Here is a 25,046-nt window from a genome sequence, read left to right as displayed (position 1 = left end):
ATCTACTTCTTGGATGTAGTGCAGTTGCAGAAATTAGAAAAGACTGTCTACCGAAATATTATTGTTCTCGACCAAATGTAATAAAAATGAAAAGTTTGTTTCAAAGTAAGAATCATGTAAAACTAGCCAAATTCCTCTTGGCGTGTCGCAGATTGTTTAATCTAGTTTAGCCCCTATGTGATTCATTTGCCATGTGTCCACCGTTGACCCTGTACGTCAGCCATCATGTATAATTACTGTTAGGGTTTTCTTCTCTGTACTTTTTTAAAAGTGGAGAATAAATTGAATTGAATTGAAGGCCTATTGCATGGTGCTGTGTATGCCTTACTTTGCCCAGGAACCTGAGAATCTTGCATGATTTTGAAAAACAAAGTTCCTCAAAAAACCCAAAACGGGCACGAAAGTGACCAAAACTTACCAGCCAGAAGCTAGCCTGAGTGTTTACAAAAACAGTGAACCAATAGACGAAGAAACACTTGAATCCTAAATAGGCAAAAAATGCTAGAATATCGGATACCAACATGAAACATGAAAATAGCGATGATGATAATAATAATAATAGATATTGGATCAGGATAGTACAAGGGTGAAAGAACAATCTAGTTGGTGTGTGCTACTCATCACTTCCGGTATTATATGGGTGAGTTAAGCTGTTAGAAAATGAAAGAGTGCCGATCAGGGAGATCTGATCATATCAGGGAGATCTGATCATATCAGGGAGATCTGATCATATCAGGGTAGTGGCATGAAGCAACCAATGAAAAAGTGCAAATAATAATAATAATCATAAAGTTTATTGCCCTCCTAAAAGGAGAATAGATACAACACGTTACACGCAAACAGAAGTTAAAATTATGCAGAAGTTATTAAAGTTAAAAGGCCTTTAGCATATGCTTTCGCATAAGCTTGAACGATTGTGACGGGTTGCTGAAATCCCTCGCCGTCAAGAGGGCCCTGAGAGAATCCACGACACCACACTCCCTGCGAGTGATTGGGGGAAGGGGTTGGATCCGCCCACGGCTATCCCATCGGGAGAGAGACCCTGCGACCTTAAACGCTCAACAATCGTGCCCTTTATCATGTTTGAGGAGGGCCGAAACCAGGTCCCTCGCAGGGCAATCAACCCTTACTAATATGCATAAAAAGTGCAACCGTCTGGTCTTTTAATGAGTCAGAAAGTTTGTTGATATTAAGAGCACGGATGAGGGCGCTGTGCCTGTGCAACTTGCTAAGCCCAAAACATCTTTTAACCAGCGTGCAATGCGTTGACTCAAGCTTCTATATATCGTTCTTTCTCAAATTAACAGAAGCCATGCCGTAGAGAAGAGAGAGAGGGGGGGGGACACACTGCTCTCCTAAGTTCAGATTTAGCTTTGGTACACAGACTGTTGGCATAGCAGAACCCCCATTTGACGAAACTATAATATGATTTGGTGCACTTCCTAATACGACTCATGCGATGTACCACTTTGATCAAATATAACACTGAGAATCTCAACAGATACCACATTTTCTAAAATCGAACTACCTAAAGACCACCGGGGCTCAGTTTGAAAAATATTAGGGTCAATGGTCATACACTTAGTTTTATTTATGCTTAAACTAAACCTCCATACCCTTGCATAATCATCACAGATATCAATAAGTTTCTGTAGACCAGTGCTAGTGCTGAAAGGGTGGATGTCGTCCTGGGTGCCGACAAATGGTACCCAGGTTCGAGATCGACTGGACAATAAGCACCCTTGGTGCCATTACACTAGACAAAGAGCACCCAGCTTCTTCTTCTACACTTTTTCTACACCTACAACCCCACGCTCACGGAGGTCACGTGTCACGATAACCATCATTTTGCAAGATGGAGCAATATCGACTGATTGTCAAGAAAAATACGCAGCAAATCCATTCATTTTGTCATCACACAATTTTTAATTTTCTGAATATATCCCTCCAACATAACTTTTCTGAATAAATCATCCGAAATGTGCTTTCAAAAACGTATAGGCCTAAACGCGTTTTTTTCTGTTTATCTGTTCTTTTTATTTCGCGCACTGCTAATGCCGCAAGTACCACGGGCGAGATAAAACGAGATTGCAAGAAACGTCCTCGTCCCTAAGATCCGTAAGCCAGGCAAAAAGAAGCTGGGTGCTGTTTGTCTAGTGTAATGGCACCCAGGGTGCTTATTGTCCAGTCAATCTCGAACCTGGGTACCATTTGTCGGCACCCAGGACGACATCCACCCTTTCAGCTTAAGTACGCGGTCAATAAATCCTCTATCGATTTGATCATGTATGATACGATGATACACTTTCCTCAGGTCAGGTGTGAGGCGACGAACCATGTTTCTGGTCCGGGCCTGGCAAACGTTGTAGTTTGTTGGGAGCGGCGGATGGTCTTCTCTCCAAGGCAGTTTCGCAATGTATCTGTTGTCTTCCATTCGCAGATGAGTTTCAGTGTATTCCTCGTATGTAATTTCCTTCGTTGTTGCCTTATCCGTTATTCCGATGTTTTCAATGTCCCAGAACTTCTCAATTTGAGTATCAATGGACGTGTGCATTACACTTGTAGAAAATACTGATGCGGTTACTGTGGGATTCGGACCCGATAACAAGTATCCAAGTTTTGATGACACGGCAATTGGGCCTTTGCCCCGAACAATGTGATTTCCTACGATATCCCAATAATGATCGGCACCGATTAGCACAGAAATTTCAAACGTATCCACGTGTGAAGGCGGGCGCGCTAGGGTTAGGTTACGTAGGTGAGGCAACTTTGCGACATCCGGGTTAACAAGATATTGCATTGGCGTAGTTAATTTCGGCACAACAAGAGCGCGGATATTGATATCCTCAGAATTATTGTAGTTGCGTAAGACTACATTCAAAACTTGGAGCGACTGTACCCCCGACGAGCATTTACATGTACATTCTCGTTTCCTATAGGTTTTAAATCCAGCTGCCGTACGGCACTTTCCGTTATGAAAGTGCGCTGTGATCCTTCGTCGAATAGAACTGTTCCCCGTACTGCTGTTTCCCGGCATGAAGTTGCGTTACGGCAGTTTTCAATAAAACTGGGTGTTGACCATCTCCGTGTGAAGTGAAAAGTTGTTGAAGATCAGTTTGACTTTCGTCGGCGTTCGTTCCCTGACGATTTCCACGTTTTTCCTCGATCTTTTCCTCCGTGCTGGGCTGAGGTGTGGCACCGGCCGAGCTCCTGCGTGCGTTGTTATGACGATTATTAGGCCTGCTTGGCTGCTGTGCATGCTGCTGGGCCGAGCCAAAACAGAGGGCAGTGTGATGGCGGCCGTTACATTTTCCACAACGAAATGTTGACTCACACTCAAAGGTACGATGTTGACGTGAGAGGCAGTTCTTGCACAGTCTGGCTCGTTTCGCAATTTCGTTGCGTTCCCAGCTTGTTAGTAATCGTTCTACAATTATGAGGCCTGTGTCCCGTCTGTTTGCAAAATGCGCATGGCGGAGGTGGCCATGGTTGCCGCCAATTTCTCTGGCCTGTCGTTGCTACGAATGCTGCCGTTGCTTGTGGTTCCAAGCTGAGAGAATCGATCGAGTCCCAAGCCTGAATTGAATCGATCTCGTGACGAATCGCCTTACGTAACTTGTCAAGTGTCAATTCGCCATCATCAGCGTTATCCCGAGCGAGTTGTCTTTTCATGGTTGCGGGCAGCTTTTCCTGGATGATGGGCACGAGTAGATCACCGTACGAGTCCTCCCTTTTACCGAGAGAGTTTAATCCGCGTGTGTATGATTCAATGGAATCATAAAACTGTGTCAAACTTGATAAAGTACCCGATGGACCTTCAAGTTTCCAAAGGGCCTTCATGTATGCTGCACTGACCTTTTGTTTCTGTCCATAACGTTTTGTTCCGATGGACCTTCAAGTTTCCAAAGGGCCTTCATGTATGCTGCACTGACCTTTTGTTTCTGTCCATAACGTTTTGTTAAAAGTTCTACAGCATGGGTGTAGTTCTCATTTGTGAGCTGTAGTCCATCAACTACACGTTCGGCTTCATCCCTCAAATGAGCTTTGAGGTATTAAAACTTTTGCACATTGTCCAATGTGGTGTCTCTATCGACTGCAGCGTCGAAACTATCCTTGAATGACTGCCATTTAAGAATGTCCCCGGTAAAGGGTGTCAAAGAAAGTTTGGACAAATTTACCTTGAGAGATCTTGGAGTATTACCAGTATCCGGTGCCAGTGTATCGGCTGTGGCGGATGGCTCGGTTTTAGTTGTAGGCTCACGTTGGCCGTAGAAATATTCATATCGAACAAGCTTATCGCTCACGTCTATTTGATAATCATCCGATTCCTTAAGAAGTTTATCGAAATCCTCATCGTTATCCGCGGCGTTCGAGAGCTCATCGTCAAGGTTTTCGAAATAGTCTGTTGCAATATCCGAAGATCTGGTTCTGCTGCTTCGAGTATGTTGTCAGCCTTCTCGAATAGCTTGGTCATCTGAGACCGTTGATTGTCGCGTCTTTTTATCGTTCTATCCATTTTTGTAAGCCACTAGTTATCGATCCTGGTCACGGCACCAACAATGTGGGGTCGAAGTCAAGACGCTGAACTTCTTCCACATGGGATAAAGGAACGGAGAGTATAGGGCTTGCACCACGTGCTGATATCTGATGATTCATGCAAACGCATAGAAGTGTCAAGCTTGGTTTTCTAACTAACTCTAACTTATTGGTAAAATAACATAGTATAAGTAAAGTACATACAACAATATGATTGGAGAGCGAGAGGTTTACAAATAAGGAAGTAAGTGGTAGTGATTGGTGAAGAGTCTCTAAGACATCTGACTGACAGATATGCTAATGGAGTAGGCCAGCTGTCTGATGGCAAGCTGCATAAGTCAGTGATCGCAACAAGAATGCCCGGGAAACAAATTTAGGATTCTATTATGCGCTTCAATCTCTGAGCTAATTGACGGTCAGGGTCTATAGAACCATATTGCAGAATACAATAGGGCCGGACACTTTTTCCAGGGGGTATTTGTTACTGTTAAACCAGGAGGTGATCACTCACATTGTCCGCAGACTCAGACAAAATTTTACATACACCGAGTTGATGTCGTACTTTACTATAGACAGAATGTGATCTATCCATGTAAAGGTTTTCACATTATGCACAAAGTACGTGTACTTTACGTCTTGCTTGAATAAGAAATCAGACACGGAAAGATCATCAGCGATTAGAAAATCATATAAGAGTACACTATTAGCGTTAACAGATTTCGCTTCGTACCAGTCCTTTCGCAGTCAGAATTAGGGAGCTGTGCGTTAGGGTCTCCCGCCATTTATATCGGAGCTCTCGGACCATATTCGTCAATTACTGCCTGGAGAGCATCCATATTGTTTAAAAGTACACCCAACTGATCGGCCTTTCCACCTCTTTTTGATTTTTGCATTTATTCGTTTCATTTGTTGTTTATTCAGGTCAACTAACGATACAACGCATTGCGTACGTAGATCATCATGGGAGGAATATCAGCTACGCTATTATGTAGGCCTATGTCAAAGCGCCGGTATACGTTGTAAGTTCTTGTATAAATACGGAAGACTTGCATAACATTATGATGGGTTTTATTGGTACTCAGCCATGTTGTAACAACCGGTCGTGACACCTGGTGTTAAGGATTAGACCTAAACGTCTTGTCTCATTACATCCTTCCCTTTTTCGAAAGAAGATACACTAAGTATGAACTGTTAAAACTTCAAAACATTTTAAACTGAAACTATGGTCCAAATGTCTGAACACTTAAACTTTAAACTAGACTTACAATGTCTGACTCTGAATCATTTAAATGATAACGATTGCTCTGAATCACACTACCTAAATGAAGATACTAGTATTGTCCATATCAATGAATACTATCAAAAGTCTGTAACCAAAAGAAAGTGATTTCTACCACTACAAATATATAGGCACACTATTATGCAGTTAAGCAAAAAGTCAAAAGTAAGTGGTTGCTAAATATATATCGGTACCACTACTGCAAAGTTATATGCGCAGTCTATAGGTGAAACTCAAAACATTCATGTTTTACACAATGACTTTGAGACTTGAAATCAAAGCACATTAACGAACACAGTCTTTGAAACGCGTGGGTGGTACAATTGATCGTCAAGACCTAGTTACAACCTGTTTCGCAGTCTGTGGTATTGCGGGTTGCGGCGGTGCAACATTTGCTGCAACAGTGGTTTTGCCCGGTGGCAGAGTCTTCATATTTGGCGCATTCAAGTCCGGTACATGCGGTACACTCGCGGTCACTGTCTCATTCTCCTCTCCTTGTTGGAATGTCACTTTCTTAGCATTAGGAGTCTTTAGCAGATGTTGGCGATTTCTGCGATATTCTAGTCCAGTGTCCGATGCTTTCACTATGAATGAACGCGGCTGTTCTGATTCTTTCACAACGACAGCGGTTCTGTCATACCCTTTCTTAGTTTGCATTCTTACATTGTCACCGGGTTCAAGCGGGTCTAATGGCTTTGCTTTTGCATCCACAAATGTTTTCTGCATTTTTCTAAGGTCCGTCAGGCGGTTATGAACTTTAGCTGGATCAATTACTGACGGTTTCAACAAGGTTTCTGCAGTAGGTAAACCTGTTCTAGTACGTCGCGATAGATTTCTCTGGGCTTGTGATCCCAGTACAGAATCTCTTGGAGTGTTCCTCCAGTTCAGAAGATTGAAATAAAAGTCTGCCCCATCCTTGTAGGATTTTTCTAACAGTCTTTTAGCAGCTTTTACTGCATTTTCAGCAAGACCATTGCTGGAATGGAAATAAGGACTGCTGGTTGTACGCTTGAATCCCCAAGTTTCTGCGAACTTGGCAAACTCATGAGATTGGTACTGTGGTCCCTCATCCGAGATTACAAGATCTGGTATACCGAAACGGGAAAAATGTACCTTGAGTTTCTGGATAAGATTCTTGGTACAAGTGTCCTGCATACTATTTATTTCAAACCATCCCGAGTATGAATCAACGCTGATCAGATACTGGGTTTCATGCCATTCGAATAAATCAGTCCCAATAATTTCCCATGGCCTGGTAGGTACTGGATACGGCATTAATGGTTCCCTGCTTTGATGGTATTTCATGCTTAGACATACACTGCAAGACTTTAATGGTTCCCTGCTTTGATGGTATTTCATGCTTAGACATACACTGCAAGACTTAACAAGATTGTCAATGTCATTACTTAAGGTAGACCAGAAAAGCACATCTCTGGCTCTATTCTTAGTGAGCTCAGCCCCAGGGTGTCCTCGGTGAGCCTGTTTCGTGTATTCTGCCTGCAATAACTTAGGCACAACAAGTTTTTGTCCTTTCATGATTAGACCGTCATCAGTCACAATCAGTTCATCGCGAAAATTGAAATAATCAACAATGTCCTTGTCAACTTGTCTCTTAGACTCAGGCCAGCCTTGCTGGATGATCTGTTTCAGTTTTTTCAAGTGTTTGTCTTCACGTGTAGCGTTCACAAGTTCTTTATGTCTAGATTCTGACATAGGTAATACACTCAGAACTTCAAGATCCTGGTCTAGGTACTCCTCAGGGGTTTCATCTAGCAGGTATGCTCTAGATAACGTGTCAGCGACAAATAGTTCTTTGCCTTTCTTATACACTAACTTGAAAGTGTAGCGCTGTAATCTCAAAAGAAGACGCTGCAGCCTAGCGGGGGCTGAGGCTAACGGTTTTTTAACAATTGAGACTAGTGGCTGGTGATCTGTTTCAATCACAATTTCTTTTCCATACACAAAGTCATGAAATTTTGCACATGCGAAAGTTACTGCTAAGAGTTCTTTCTCTATTTGCGCGACTCTGATAATGCACGGGAGGCAAATGCTACCGGTCGGCCCTGTTGCAAACAGGCGGCTCCTAAGCCACTTTTGGAAGCGTCACAAGTCAATGTCACCTCCTTCTTAACATCATAAAAAGTTAAGACTGTTGCCTCACCGATGGCATCTTTCACTATGTCAAAAGCCTTTTGCTGGTTAGCATCCCACAACCATTCTCTGTCTTTTCTCAAAAGGTCGTTGAGCGGAGCAGATTTGTCGCTAAGGTTGGGCACAAATTTACACAAATACTTGACCATGCCCAGGAATCTGAGTAGGCCAGTTGTGTCCTCTGGCGGTGGCATTTTCAAAATAGCTTTAATTTTATCCTGGTCCGGTTTGAGTCCTTCACTAGACATGATATGTCCATTGTATGGTGCATCTTGAATTTTGTATTTCAGTTTGTGTATTGCAGCTTTAGCGTTTATTTCCACCAAACGTTTACAGACTTTGACCAGATTGCGGTCATGATCGTCAGAATCATCACCTGCGATGATCATATCATCATGTATGGAATGCACAGGATAACCTGCGAGAAGGTTATCAATCGCCTGTTGGTACACTTCTGGGGCAGAGCTAATGCCCATGGGAAGTCTCAAATATCGGTAACGCCCAAAAGGGGTTCCAAATGTCGTCAGACGGGACGATTCCTCATCAATTGGTATCTGATAGAAAGCGGAACTGAGATCAATGACTGTCAAGTATTTCGGGTGTGGCATGTCTGCTGCTACTTGTTTGATCGTCCTCATGGGGTAATGAGGTCGCTTTATGGCCTTATTAAGGTCGCCAGGGTCGATGCAGACCCTTAAGTCTCCTGCGGCCTTCTTCGTTGTGACCACTAAAGCGGACACCCAGTCGGTGGCCTCAGAGACTGGCGTTATGATGCCCTTCTCCACCATTTCCTCGAGTTTCTGCTTAAGTTTGTCCTTTAAAGCTAACGGCACATTTCTAACTGGTCTAACTACAGGCGGCACACTTGGATCCAACTGGATTTTGTATTTCACGGGTAGTTTACCCAGCCCTCTATCAAAGATTTCTGGAAAATCTTTCAATACGCCTGGTAGTTCAGGTTTTTTGCACGTTTTTGAATCAATCTGAAACACTTCTCGGCTAAGTGCAAGTAGGCCTAGTTTTAGGCTGTCTTGAATTCTCAATAGGGTACTGACATCCTTGTCAACGATGTGAAATTCCACTGAATGGAATGTGCTACGATGCACACAATGTAGTTTAGCGACGCCCACTGTTTTAGTGGCATTTCCACCAAAGCCTACTAGTGTACATGTTTTGACCACATCTAATTTGCCTTTGAGGCAGCGCAATTTGACTAAACTCATGACGTTACACTTAGCACCTGTATCGATTTTGACTTTTGTTTTCACGTTATTGAGTAACAACACTGTATGGATATCCTCCTTCTGAGAATTATGCGACTTTTCTACGGTTTCAATATAGAATGTATCACTGCTTTCCTCAGAATCATGCGAAAATTGCACTTCTTTCACAAATTTGCCACTTTTTACGCGGATAGGCCCCGGTTTTACTACTACTAGCACTTTGCGATGCGCGGCACACTGATTGAAAATGATTCCACTTAGAACATTTCTTACACTGCTTGCCATAAGCGGGGCAATCGGAACGATTTTTCCCTGTGTGCTGCTGATATCCACAATTTCCACATTTCGAATCTGTTCTCTCCGTTCGAAATCCTGGTTTCGTCGATCTTTCCCGGTTATACGTCTTGTGTTGCGTTTTCCATTTCACGATGTTGACTTCTTTATCGTTGCTCATCTCCTTTGCGTCTCGTTCAGAAACTTCATGGATCTGACACAGCCGGACAGCTTTCTCGAGAGAGAGGTCCGTTTCCCGTAGTAGGATCTTGCGTACATTATCTCGGTGTACACCTATCACAATTCTATCTCGAATCATTTGTTCGTTCAGATCCCCAAACTGACAGGAACTGGCTTTATTCTTTAGATCAGATAGGAAAGTTACAAACGCTTCCCCATCCTTCTGTACTCGAGAATTAACTTAAATCGTTCTAGAATAATGTTCGTGCGCGGATTACAAAGTTCGGCAAACTTTCTTTTTAGGACATCTGGGTCATTGGGAGTCTCTGCTTCTACAGCTGGAAGATCATCTCCCCCGGCAGGATTGGGCCTTGCAGGCTTAGCTGGAGCATAGTTGAATGCACGTTCTCTCTCTATCGCTTCCGAGCCTGCTAAGTTTAGTAGGATTGCTGCCTTCACTGCATTAGCCTTGTCATTGTATCCTGCATTCACGAATATATCATACTCTCGTTCAAAGATGCGCCAGTTTTGGGCAACATTCCCCTCAAATGACAGCTGGGTTGGCTTTCGAAGACCCGATTCCGCCATGTTAGCGTATTACAATCGGTAGTTGATAAAGCTTGGAATCAGTGAAACCTTGGAACCAGTGATAAACCTTGGAATCAGTCCTAAAAATGCATAAAAACATGAAATAATGCCATTGGAACCTAAGGTGGTTACGAATCAATATTTGGAGATTATTTTTACATGATCAGATCGGAATTTGACGGTAGTTTAGAAATCAGTCGCATATCCGATTCAACAATCTATATTTTAGAACAACCCAGTCATACCTCGCCTCCAGTGTACATTACTGATCTCCCAAATATGGGCATTCACGTCACGACACGCCCACCACACACCCATAATATGGACCAATCAGCGCTCCGCTTACTACGCCACCACAAGGGGCCTATTTGAGCTACGGAGCGGTGTGATCATACAGGGTGATACAGAGAAGATTGACTACATCATGCAGTACCGGCTGGCACTTATCCGTACATCACCTTATACATGACAAGAAACGTAGATGAAGGTTTATTACCGAAGGTTTTGGAGATGAAAAATGTGAACAAATTCCTTCGCTGTGAGCGATTTCGTACATCTTCACGTAGGCCTGCACATCGAGGGATGTAGATATCTTTTCGTGATGTCACCAGTTCTAAGCGGTTTTTTTTATTCACGTGTGTGTTTGTCCTATGATCTCGTGCATCTAGTACCGAGCATAATACTTTATCGTCTATGGAATACAAAACAATCATAAAAACTAATTTTTGCTTCCATTGAAGAGAAATAAAATATTTTAACGACCACAGCGCATTGCCAATTGATGACGTCATCCTCCACATTAAAAATGTTGGCTTCTGAACTAACTGGCAAATTGCTATCAATAAAGTCAGCTGGGACGAGACTGTCAGTTGGGAGGGTATAAATCGTGGAAGGAACGCACCCGATTTCCCGCGCTATTTGCACAGTGATTCCATGGTTTACATTGAATATTACAAGGTTTATCAGTGTTTCCAAGGTTTCACTAATTCCATACTTTATCAACTACCATTACAATCTACAGTGTTCATGCATGTACGTACGTGTAAAATGTATACAGTGGGTATGCATGCAGAGCCGTGATTTGCGAGCGGGGAATCAGTGTCTCTTAAGAGTACTTTGGGCTTGAGTTTTTCTTCCTAAGCGATGTTATACGATACTTAGGAAACTTATCTTCAGCTTTAGTAAGCTACCATCTTCTGACACCATGTAAGTTCTTGTATAAATACGGAAGACTTGGATAACATTATGATGGGTTTTATTGGTACTCAGCCATGTTGTAACAACCGGTCGTGACACCTGGTGTTAAGGATTAGACCTAAACGTCTTGTCTCATTACATACGTCGAGCATTCTGATTCGTCAGAAAAAGCCCTTACAGTTTCGTTACAGCAATGCCCATTGACTAATCGTCCAGCCTCACGAATTCCCACTATTTGTGGCAGTCCCTTACACTAGTGTCCAGTGCCAAATTAGGATGACGCAATGGGCTACCCAGGGAGTCTAGGGCCAGGGATGACACAGACAATGAGACTGTCGATCTGGTGTGGACTGGACAAGCGAAATCGAGTTTTGAGTTCCAGCCCGGTAAATCCAGGGACAGTCTTCCTCGACTGACATATCAGTTGTCACATCATTCACTAATCAGAAGTGCTTTGTCTTCACCCTGCCGATAATGAGCCATTGGCCTCCCGGTTAGATTGGAATAGTGATGCAACGACTGCAACAACATTTTCTCCAAAATTCTCCAAAAAATCGTCCATTTTTATAGGGCCGTTTTTTAATCAAAAACAGCATATTTGTGATCCAGCGGTAAGTCTAATTGTTATACAGTGTAATATGTAAAGTCAAGGACTTAGTGAGCCCCCCTTTAGGTCGGGGGAGCTCCCCCGAACCTCCCTACGAGCATATGTTAAGTGCAAGCTCTAACAAACAACTACAGCTGTTACAATGGGGGGACACCCCCCAAACCCCCCTCCGTCGACATAGGTTTTTACCGGTGCGTTGGGGGGAAGCTCCTCCCAAACCCCCCCCCCCCGGTGGACAGTCAACTAGCCCTTCTGTGTCATACTGCTGGAGGGGGGGTGCGATGGGACCATCCATATAGTTCCTTCCGACACATTTTTGTTTTGGTAATGTAATACATTGTGATTGTCCTTATTCACGGGAATCGGGCGTTTCCAGTGATATACGACACAAATAGGTTGTCCTCATGCATTCACTTTGGAAACGCATTTTAAAATAGATGTTACGTCCTGTTAATGGGCACGTCATCATCGCGTACATTTGGGAAAAACTCCCGGAGCAGACGGCTGAAAGTAGTTTAATTATTGGCCGCTAGGGTGCAGAATGTCGCTCACCCGAATTTTTCACGCAACTTTTGCTAAATAGAGCTAGTTCTAGTTTGTGATTCATTTTGATACTTCAGATTTGGGCAGAAGACCAATATAACTTAGTCGTCAGTGTGGTTTTAAGCTGGAAAAACGTATTTGTTTTTCTTAAAGTGCCTTTTTTGGACGGGTGTGTGTGATTGTTTTGTTTTTATGTCACGTGACCATGATCTTGTCGACACAAAATTGAAATAAACCACCCTTTTCTGTCATTATTTAGGACGGATATTTCTCTAATAAAAATATTAATATAATTGGCCAATTTCTTAGGCATATGATGTAGCGAATTCCCATGAAGATTTAAATTAATTTAAATTAATTTCAACCAATGGGATAGCAACCACCACCGGAAGATCGCGGAGAAATCGGTAAACTCAACGGAGTTAATTCAGAAAAATACCAAAAAAAATTGTTTGTAGGATATACTCTCTTTACTCTCTTTATTTCTCATCAAATCAGTATATACTCCCACACACACGTGTATCTTAAGAGCCCCTCCTAAAGGGGGGCTTAATATGTAAAGTCAAGGACTTAGTGAGCCCCCCTTTAGGTCGGGGGAGCTCCCCCGAACCCCCCTACGAGCATATGTTAAGTGCAAGCTCTAACAACTACAGCTGTTACAATGGGGGGACACCCCCCAAACCCCCCTCCGTCGACATAGGTTTTTACCAGTGCGTTGGGGGGAAGCTCCCCCCAACCCCCCCCCCCCCCCCGGTGGACAGTCAACTAGCCCTTCTGTGTCATACTGCTGGAGGGGGGGGGGGGTGCGATGGGACCATCCATATAGTTCCTTCCGACACATTTTTGTTTTGGTAATGTAATACATTGTGATTGTCCTTATTCACGGGAATCGGGCGTTTCCAGTGATATACGACACTTAAATGGATTGTCCTCGTGCATTCACTTTGGAAACGCACTTTAAAATAGATGTTACGTCCTGTTAATGGGGCACGTCATCATCGCGTACATTTGGGAAAAACTCCCTAACGAGACCGGAGCAGACGGCTGAAAGTAGTTTAATTATTGGCCGCTAGGGTTCAGAATGTCGCTTTGTAATTCATTTTGATACTTCAGATTTGGGCAGTAGACCAATATAACTTAGTCGTCAGTGTGGTTTTAAGCAGGGAAAACGTATTTGTTTTTCTTAAAGTGCCTTTTTTGGACGGGTGTGTGCGATTGTTTTGTTTATGTCACGTGACCTCGACCATGTCGACACAAAATTGATATAAAACCACCTTTTCTGTCATTATTTATGACGGATATTTCTCTAATAAAAATATCAATATAATTGGCCAATTTCTTAGGCATATGTAGCGAATTCCCATGAAGATTTAAATTAGATGTTCTCGTAACCAGTTACAACTGGTCTGATTTATAATTCAGCGCTACAACTGGTCTGATTTATTTATTCAGCGCCATTTTGAAAAACCAAAAAAAATTGTTTGTTGGATATACAATACTTACTCTCTTTATTTCACTTCATTTACATTATATACTCCCGCACACACGTGTATCTTAAGAGCCCCTCCTAAAGGGGGTCTTATTAAGCAACCTTTCTTTAAAATGAGGTGGGTAATTGATGTACTAATTCCAAGATATCGGCGGTTCACTCAGTAATAGACCGTCCATAGGGGGCCTATGCGAAAATAAATTTCGGCCAAATTTTCACAGGCAGCGTAAGTTTTGCCATGACATAAAAGTCGTGTTTTAAATCCAAACTGTGACAATACTGTATCCTTTGCACTGTTTGCCGGCGGCAGGTCCGGTTTTGTGTTTTTTACCAATCCTTCATGACGTACTGTACTGCCCGCTTCGTTCACTTATTTCATACGTCTTTTTGATGCATAGACCTAATATTAATAATTAATATGTAAAGAGTAATCTCTAGTGAACTCACACAACTGTTTGACATGGGGGAGCCCCCCAAACCCCCGTCCTTCTGACATATTTAGCCAGTACATTGGGGGATGAGTCCCCCAAACCCCCTCCCCCGTTCTCTGAAAGTGACAGGAAGCCCCCCCCCAACCCCCCCATTGGACTCTAAAAATAGAATTCCTTGGAGACGCTGAACAATAAGGCCCCATAAAGAAATAGTCCCCGCCCCGGTAGCTGTCTCATATCTGCTGACAGAAGCAGCTCTTTGTGGTGAGTTAATAATTGAATGCATGTCATGACACCCAGGAGCTTTTTCTCATTTCTGAAACAGTTGCATGGCTGGAATGAATTTCCAAATCAGTCCGTCAAATCTCTATGCAATGAAAATTGAAATATCACAACTGTCTCCACCGACGTTGTCCTGTATGTCCTAGCAGACGATTTTTAAATAAATGATGTGATTGATATACTTGTAGATTGGAATGAATTATTTCTTCAATGATATGAAAGTTGAAAGCCCTCTGACATGTCTGAGTACAAAAATGCAGAGGCAAGACACATCATGCATGTCATGACACCCTGGAGCTTTTTCTCATTTCTGAAACAGTTGCATGGTTGGAATGAATTTCCAAATCAGTCCGTCAAATCTCTATCCAAATGGAACTTTAAGACCACTCTATATTTGTGCAGTAGTGTTAAAACTGACTTTTTGAAGTAAAGTACGTAAATCGAGAAGAAGAGGACGTTTACTTCGTCTGCAATGAAATGTCACAACTGTCTCCGCCGACGTTGTTGTCCTGTATGTTCTAGCAGACGATTTTTAGATACACTTCAAGACAGTGGCGCCGGTGTGAATAAATCTACTTGCGTGATTGGTCAATGGCTCATGACGTCATGAAATAATTGCGTCAACAATGGGAATCATGGTAACTGTGGTTGCGGTGCGTCGTGAAAGCAGGATCGGCAAGCGCGGCCCGTATGGAATGCAACAAACTGTACCGGAACCGGAACTGTCATGGGTCTGCACAAATTTTTTCAGATTCGATGGACATGATGGATATATGAATTTTGTTTACACTTTATACACACACGTAACCATTACACTCACTACGTTGTGTGAGTTATAAACATTGCACACGTTTTAGATCCGTGGATATTGATTTTGTTGGCGAATACCCTCCAAAAAACTGAAAGATTTTGACGTAAATGTTACTTGTTTGTGATGACGGCGAACGATCCTGCCGCCATGATGAAAGTCCTGGAAAGACCTGTCAATCAGCTCTTTGTAAAATTTTCTGGAGACGAATTATTTTCGGGGACAAATTTTCCTAGGGGACGAATTATCCAGGGACGAATTTTCCTTGGGGACGAATTATCCGGGGACGAATTATCCTCGGGGACGAATTATCCGGGGACGAATTTTCCTAGGGGACGAATTATCCTCGGGGACGAACTATCCAGGGACGAATTTGCGGGGACGAATTTTCCGGGGACGAATTATCCGGGGACGAATTTTCCTGTAACCAGGGGGACACCCCCAAACCCCCCTCCAAAATAAATTGGTTTAAATTGTCTTTGGACTTGGTTGTGACTGCCAAGTCAAGTGCCAGTGCCACAAAATGCCAAAAATAATTATTGCGAAAGGTCGTGTTATGGAAAAAGTCTCTATGTATGTTCTGAATGGTAATAATGATCAATTGAATTGGTTTACTGCTGTTAAAATTACTAAATATAGCAAGAAATTTGGGAAATTTGAAAGGAAGAATAGAAATTGTGTCTTCATTCGTGTGCGGACGCCACTGAAGCAGACGGTTGAAAGTAGTTTGTTCTCTGTCTGCTAGGGTGCAGAATCTAGATGGTGTATATTGAGAGTTCGGCCAATTTGCCAACTGAGACTTGTTTCACAAATCTGCGCGAGTTTTGATTGAATTCCGCAAATAAACAGCACTTTTGTACAGGATTTAAGCTGTTAAGGCGGACATGCAATTCTTTGATCTGTCCTGATGACCTGGAGTATGTGTCGGGGGGATAAATCCCCCCGAACCCCCCTAAAATTGTTGGGATTATTAGGCAACGGCCGATGTGGAAATGGTTCCGCAGGTGTATATTGGCAAAAAAAAGTCAATAACAATAATTTTTTCTCGCTAATTTGCCCGCGCAGTGGGCAGTCAAGTGCATGTTAGATGGTACGAAAAGCGTATTTGTATTATTTGGATCATATTGTATTGTTGATTTAGTGTGATTTCGAGAAAACACTGAAGAACCACGTCTTGGCAACAGTTACCAGGCGAGCACGCGCGTGTGTGGAATATACTATATGTCACGTGACCTCGGCAAAATTGAAACAAAACGTCGGCATTTTTGTGAGTAATGCGTGATTTAGGCGGCAGTTTTTCTAATTAGAATACAAATAAATGTTTCCTGATTTTTTTAGGCATGTGTTGGGGGGAAAGGCCCCCCCCTGAACCCCCCTATAATTGAAATAAATTCTTGAAAATTGAAAATCAGCCAATGGGGCGCGACCTACCGATGCGCTGGAGCGACGCACAGACACATGAAACTACCCCGTATATTTATCAGCGCCATTTTTGACCAAAAATTTTTGTTTCAAGCTATACAGAGAATTTCTAATAGAAATGCACTAATTCCTTCACGCATGTATAGCTTACGCACCCCTACCAAAAAGGGGGTGTATGAAGTGTATGTAAGCATGTAAACCCGCCAGAGAAAACGTTAATGTCATGAACTTTGACATCGCCTTGCCGGTGATTTCGTCGGATCGTGTGCACGTGTGTTGTGTACGTACGTAGTGTACTTCCGCCCAAGGTCAGGTGTGAAGATGGCTGACGATCATCCTGTTGCTGCTGCCGCTGCTGTCACGCTGTTATCCCTGACGGATAGCCCATCCATCGAGTCTTGTGTTGGATGAGGGTAGTGTTGTCGAAAACGAGAAGCAGATGTGGGTGGATTAATTTGAGTTGTAGCCAAACTTGCTGACCAAAATGAACAGTTTCATGTAGCTTTGTTCTTGCATAGCATCGGGTCGAGAGCTTTGACAATTTATAATAGTATAGTATAGTAGGGTGTTCAGGTCATGTGACTTTCGACGTTCCGTCAGCGCATTTTCGCGTCATGCACGAAAAATGACGAAAAAACTTTTCACACCTCTTGAAGATCGGTTATTTTCGGTGTCTTATCGATAATGTATGAAGAAACCAGGAAGACCCAAGGTTGACAGGTATCTAATCTTTCATTCTCTCTGATTTCAATGAAATTCATCAAGTATTTGGGGAGAAATTAGAAATTACGCACAACTTCCGCCATAACGTCATGCTAATGAGGACGGCGGGAGGCATGGCCAGATGTCACTTGCTCGTCAAACCTTTGACGCCTTTTTCTCAGAAGGGCATGTGACCTATGTAAATTATCTAGCCGGAAATTAACTCTACTGCTGAAAGTTTTGCTGTTCGTCAAAAACAGGCTTAAATTCCGTCAATATATAGCGATTTTAGGCATTTTCAAGATTTGACACTCCTAAAATCCCTTCTGAAGTCTTACATGTATGGATCGAGTTGTAATTGTAAGTATAAACCTCCGTTTTGATGAAAATAATTTGACATCTCGTGTGGAATCAAGAGTTTATAATATATTTTGTTGTTCCAACTTCGCCGATGGTGGCACATGTCAAATTTTCATAACTAACATCCGGGCACATTTCCAATTAAGCTTTAGAAAATCAGCTGATTTCAGTCAGTTTGAGTAGGTTTATTGTATACTTTGACAATGTTTTCATTCTTGTTATCCCGTGACAGTTGAATGTTGTTCTTGACAGTCCCGAGACTCGAATGCTCTGTATGTAAAGGTTTTGTTGGGTATTTTGGTGAAAATATCAATGTTTTTCTTTTCATTTCCTTGATCATGCATTCAGCATTGCATGGTTTTAGTCGTGACAGTGTTCTGTGAGTGACCAGGCCATGTTTGGCTATAGCTGTGTGTGCTATAGCACCATCTGTTCTCTGAACCAATAAAGCCTTGGGGGAGATGTCTCATTGACAATAAATGATAATTGAAAGAAAGTACCAATACCGACTGAGATATTATGCTTTGATTTGAGGTATCATTCTTTATTTCAGATCTGGCTGGATGAAGGGAAGTGAGCCAGATTCAGCACAATGAGGGGTTGTGGTCGTCTAGCGGTGAATACATGCGATGGTACTTGAGACGTATTATCCGTTACTTTCAGCTGTGATATGCAAATGAGTTGAATAATAATGTATGAACTTGATTTATAACCCTTCTAGTCTTTCTGTGTCTGTTAATAGCCACATCTCATACAGTCGACTGAGTGTCCTTACTCTCATCCAATCATTTTGATATACAAGCCTGGTTGGAATATTAATATGTTTGCAAAGTTTGGCGGCCATCTTGGTTTCAAAATGGTGGCCATTCAGCTGTGCATAATGACACTACCCTATCATGCCTTGGCCTATGCATGACTTTCGGACACGACTTACACTACTTCGTATGCAGAAACCATAAAGAAAATTGGAGAAAAATATTTGGAATGAGTTTACAATAGACAACTACATGCTCTTGCTTTATTTGGGCTAGCAGACTCACATGTTGGTCTTAAAATAGGCCCGAACATTTGGCCGAACAAAAGACCAGATGACGTAGCAAGCCAAAAGAAAACCATTTTTCCCACTGTACACTAATTTCAGGTGGGACAGGGTCGTCCCAATGTAGCTTGCCATTGCACAAATTCTGCAGAATGCGACGTCCTGTCAGTATGAAGGGAGCAATCAGGCCAAGTGGGTCAAAAATCGAACTCACTGTGGACAATATTCCACGTCTAGTTACAGGCTTTTCCCGCATGACCACTTTGAACTGGAAGGAATCTGATTGCGTGCACCACTGAAGGCCCAGGGTCCTCTCTGTAGGCAAGTTTTCTGACAAGAGATTCAACTCCTGCACACCCTTAGCCATAGCCTCCAATGGTACAGCCATCATAACTTCCCTATCGTTGCTTAAGTAGCTTCTCAGTGTGAATTCACCCTTCTTGCAAAGTTTCCTACTGCCACATGCTAGGTCCTTTCCATCATCAGTAGTTTTCTCAGCCGACAATCCGTCGTCGCAATAGAACCCAGCACGGACAAACTCAGCCGCCTTTGACCCGCACTCAGATTCATACTTGTCAGCATTGGCCCTCAGTGCGAAGGTGGCACAGCCTGGCGAAGATCGAGCCCCAAAAAGATGTCTCGTCATGCGATACTCCACCAGCTTGCCATCCTCATACCAAAGGAATCTGAGAAAATTCCTGTGCTCCTTCTTCACCATGACCATATTGAAAAATGACTGCACGTCGCAGACTACAGCTACAGACTCTTTGCGGAAACGCAAAAGGACCCCTACCAAGTTGTTGGTTAGGTCTGGACCCTGGAGCAAATGCTCGTTAAGAACCTCGCCCTGAAACTCGGCGCTACAATCGAATACCACCCGGATACGTCCAGGTTTGTTTGGGTGGTAGACCCCATGATGACTCAAATACCAAACCGAGCCTTCGGGACAGCTCTCATTTTCTGGCACTCGCTCACAGAAACCCTTTTCAATCATTTCCTTCATGTACTGAAGATAATCCTCCTTGAATTGAGGATTTTTCTCCATCTTGTGTTTTAAGCTGGACAGACGCTTCAAAGCTTGGGCTCTATTGTTGGGTAACCTTACATTCTCATCGCGGAATGGGAGTGGTAACTCATAGTGACCGTCGTCAAGTTGACGAATTTGTGACCCTAGTATCTGCAGAAACTTGCGATCTTCAACTGAGAGGCCAACGCCCTCCTCACTGCCTGACCTTTCAACAAATTCTACATCAAACATATTCATGACAGCTTGAGGGGTTACCTCCGTGATCTGTGTTCTAAATGAAAAGTGATGGCGCTGTTGTGGCCTTGAACCCTGAGGAGACATTCCAACAACGCCCCAGCCAAGTGCAGTACGTACACCATAAGGGTCATCCTCTTTGCCAGGTAGGACTTCCAGAGGCTTTATGGCCTGCAGACAAGACAGTCCAATCAGAAGTCCTATCTCAACATCGGCAAAGAAGGGAGCTAACTTGCCATGGACTGGCTCTAAGTGGGACCACTGCCGAACATTCTCTGGTCTAGGAACTTGGCTAGGCTTGGCTGGGATGCCTCCCCTGGTGTAACATACGGGCATGTCAAAACTCTGCGACTCATAAAGACCTTTAACCACAAGGCCACGAACCTGCCTACATTCAACAGTAGTATTGGATGTCATGGTAGCCAACCTCAAGGAGTAGGGTTCGCCCTCTACCCCTATCTTGTCTAGAACGGAATCGATCACGAAACAACCATCGGACTGCTCGTCAAGTAGGGCATACACGATGGTTGTTTCGTTCACGTTATCCCTGTGACGCAGAGTCACAGGGACTATCAAGCTGGTACATTCTCCGGAGTCTGCTCCAATGAAGTGGGTTGTGACCTGGGGTGGGGTAGAACTATCGTCCTTCGGTACGCCGTTGTCCTGGTCTTGTGCCGTATCTTTGTTGTCGTTCCTGGGGTGGTTCCTATCGCGCGGCCTAAAGCCAGGATCATGCAGAATGGTCGGGTGTATGGCCTTGCAGGTATCACAAGTTTTCTTGTACTTACAGTCTCTCTTCATATGGCCCCAGCCGAGACAGCCTAGACATAGGCCGTTCCTCTTTACAAAACTGGCTCTGTCGGGGACGTTCAGTTTCATGAACTCACTACAGGCATGAAGCCTGTGGGCCTTCTTACAATAGGCACACGTTGCTTTCCTTCTCACACCCCAGGCATCACTACTGGCATTATTAGTGGTAACAGGGGTACCACTGGTGACGAGGCTGCTGATCTGCGATGGGGACCTTTTAGGATACGAGTCCTTGATCTTGGAACTGCGAGTGTCACTGGGCTGCTTACTCCTGGAATCAGCACACCGCTCAGCCATTGGATTTCTAGCGATGCATGCCTGCCTTTGTACAAAGGCACAGAAGACGGAGAAAGGCGGATAATTATCATGGCACCGCGGTGGACCGCCCGAACTGTTCTGAATGTCACCGGGTCCATAGAGCCATTTGTCGACTTCTACGAACCACCTCTGCTGTAGGTATCTAGGTAGTTTGCGCAAAATCTTCTCGTACTCCTCAGGATCATTCAGGACCCCAAGGTGAGACAATTCACCAATCGCTGTGTTGCACTGAGCCATGAAGTCGGCAAGCTTCTCAAGGCCTTTGCCATCACCAGGCTTGACATCTGGTAAGGCGTCAATCTTGTCCCGGAAGGAACGGGCTAACTGAAACTTGTCTCCAAATCGCTCATCAAGCACGCTACGAGCCTTCTGGTAGGAACCTTCACTGTTGATTGCAAGCATTCCTTTGATGCAATCTTTCGCGTCTCCGGCCGTATATTTGCCGAGATAATATAATCTGTCAGTAAAGTCCGGGTAACTATCTTCAACTAGCACCTTGAACGAGTTTTTCCACACCGGATATTCGAACACACTACCGGTGAATATTGCTGGTTCCTTCTTAGGCAACCTGTCCTTTTTCGTTATACTATCAGCGAGTTTTGCCAGCGCGTCAGCCAAAGAGTTCTCAACGCAACTCGAGCTAGATGCAGAAGCAGGGTGTGTTGCGCACGGAGTGCTAGTTGCAAAACTAGCCGTCGTCCTCCTGAGCTGCTCGCGTAGATGTTTGTTTTCTGCCTCCAGCAGGTATCTTTCATTATCTCGTCGCTGTCTTTCTGCTGCTTCGAGTAAGGCGTCAAGGGCCGGATTGTGTGGATCCATCGGGTCCATGCTTGTAATCGTTCGGACGTTCGTTGGGGTAGAGTTTTACTGTGGCGTCTGTAGTGCAGAAATCAAGTCATAACGTTCAATCTTCTTAATTTCGTCTTTATTACTACTAATCATCACTACGTGCACTACGTAAAACTGAAAATATACAAACGATTGGAATCATAAGAAAACATAGAAATTAATCATAGGAGAATCAAATATCACAGTTAATAGGAAAGGGACGGATAAAGAATACAGCGGGCCTTACATTAGTAGTACGGTACATGAAATGGTGTGTCACAACCTTAGGGACGTCTCACAGGAGACACTACTATAGAGACAGAATTTACAGCTAGGAACTTGTACAGGAAGACAGTCAGGGATTCTACAAGGACAGCTACTATAGAGACTCTTAAGATGTTACAAGGGGCAAGAGGAAAGTCATAAACTATTAAAGATGTTCTGTACTGTCATTAAAACCAACAAGATGAGCAGTGTCTTCACTGACAGCTGCTGCCACCTATCGTTACAGTTGGGAACTACAAAAATTACAAAGACAGCGTGGGTGAGGAAACCCATCGATTAAAACACTGAATTTGTATCTAAATGCTTCATATCATTATCATGACAACTACGTCAGTACAGTCTATACATGTTACTTTTGATATACGTTAAGAACATTTACCTCTATACACCCTCAGTCCTCGAGAAATTCAAAGTTTACAAGACAAAAATCCACGGATTCTTCACAAAATCATTGTATAGTTTTAGGCGGAAACACATGGGGCTGCGCACGCATCCAAAACATCCCATATCGCCGCGCTTCAGCTCAAAAGTTCGGAGGCGGGAAAATTCAAAGGCATGCGCGCACCCACACTTGGTGATCTGAAAAATATTCACAAAATTTTATAAAGTGTTCTGAAAGCAGCCAGATCAAACTGAATCCTGAGCTGTTTATCGTGCCCTTCAAAGAGTCATTATTAAAAAAACGAATACAGGCGTTTATCGGTTTCTTTCTGCTGGGGATCTGTTGACTGAAGTAAAATCCTCGACACAAATTTTCGAGTTCAAAATCATACCATAGTTTAATTCGCACAGAAATACCAGTTTCTGCAGAAAAATCAGAGAAATAGTCTTACACAGCAAGAAGTATATGGTTCAAAGGAGACTACACAAAAAGGCGTACCAATTCTCGAAGTTTTAATCCGGAATTAGTGGGTGAGAAAACCACCGTACCTTGAAGTAGTTTGAAAACGACGTTTTCTGCACAGAAATTATCTCGGTGAGCTTTGGAGAAAAAACGAATTAACTTCACATCAAGATACGCAAGAATCCGATGAAATCCCTCGTTTCGTAACCAATACTGTGAATTTTTCAAAAAATATATATTAACGAAGAGCCTTTTAGATACAGCTATGGTAAAATCCTCATACCGTTTCGTTGTCCACCCGCGAGGGGTAAGACTAACACGTGCCGTTTTCTTACTGTTAAATACCTTTTTTAGGTCAATACACACTTTCCTTTTAAGTGGTGGTGGCCGAAACTGAAAAACTACCTGGCCCAAGTCACATTTTAAATACGGCTTGACGAGCGAAAAACGCATCTGCCAGATGTGATTATTGAACTCTGTGAACGGTTGCCTTCGTCTCCCTCAATGCAGTACTTGCATATCAAATCACCCCGTATTCACAAAAGGCAATTTCACTGAAACGAAAAAAACAACAACAAAATAAGGCTCCCATCAGAACAAAAATCATAAGTGATCACTGGTCTTATGTTCTATTAGTTTAAACATAACTCTCTAAGCAGGAGTTGTTTACACAAGACTAAAAACATAGTACTCGAAACAAGACTCATTTCCGTGCGTGTTCCAGATCAGTTATAGTAAATGCGGAGAGCAATTAACAGTGAGTGTTGGCATCTTTAAATATATTTAGCAACGAATTGGTTCCATGTGGTAGATGTTCTTTGGAGATATTTAAACATGTTTCCCGCTTATTGGTAATCATCATTTGGAAATAGAAAAATTAGACACTTTTCATGAGAGAGAAACGTGAAGACTTACCAATTTCGTTTATCTCGTCCAATAATCCACAGATCCATGTCGCTGCCTTTATATCAGTTCTTCGAAAACAACTACATTTGGATCATCACATCCAGCCAGGTTTAAGCCAAGGGTAAAAATTATTCCAACTTTGAAAGTGCGGAAAAAAGATAGTCGATCCTCCTGAACATCGAGTGAAATGGGCTCTTGGGGCGTTGATGATATATCTTGACCTACGGTCACAGGAGATTTTTCTATGACGTCACCAAAAATACCGACCATCATTGGTTCAGAGCGCTTAAAACCTCTTGTCAAAGGTCATAATTTGAATTCCGGGGTCTACCTAGGGACTTGGCGAGAGTGCAAAAATATAAGATACATGTATAAAAACCGGAAATACCATTCTCTTGTTTTCAGGTTAATTGACCACTTGAACGGAACAAAAACGACTTCATAATTACCAGTTCCGGAATAACAAGTAATAATACGGTCGTTAACATCAAATATTGATGGATCACACACCAACAAACTGCGTCGTTAGCTTCGTTCGCTTTAAGACCAACGCGTTTCCAATATACACGATGGAGATATACCAAATGAGCCAACTCGTTATTGCGTTTGCCGACTTTACTTAGGGTTTCTTTCGGAGGCTTACCTGGTCATATTCAAAGCAGTCCTTTCTGCTGTAGTATTCTG

The 25,046-nt window shown here is 43.1% G+C and overlaps 1 protein-coding gene across 1 annotated transcript; it reads right to left on the bottom strand.

Moving 5' to 3' along the window:
• Window positions 1–6,145: 6,145 nt before the first annotated feature.
• LOC135496135 (uncharacterized protein K02A2.6-like) lies at window positions 6,146–7,090 on the bottom strand. Its single transcript, XM_064785277.1, has one exon. The coding sequence runs from the start codon at window positions 7,088–7,090 to the stop codon at window positions 6,146–6,148; it is 945 nt and encodes a 314-aa protein (XP_064641347.1).
• Window positions 7,091–25,046: the final 17,956 nt, after the last annotated feature.

This window comes from Lineus longissimus, chromosome 11 (assembly GCF_910592395.1).
Source record: "Lineus longissimus chromosome 11, tnLinLong1.2, whole genome shotgun sequence".
NCBI classification, from domain to species: domain Eukaryota; kingdom Metazoa; phylum Nemertea; class Pilidiophora; order Heteronemertea; family Lineidae; genus Lineus; species Lineus longissimus.
Note: the sequence above shows the minus strand (reverse complement) of the source record. Positions and strands in the feature narration are given on the sequence as shown.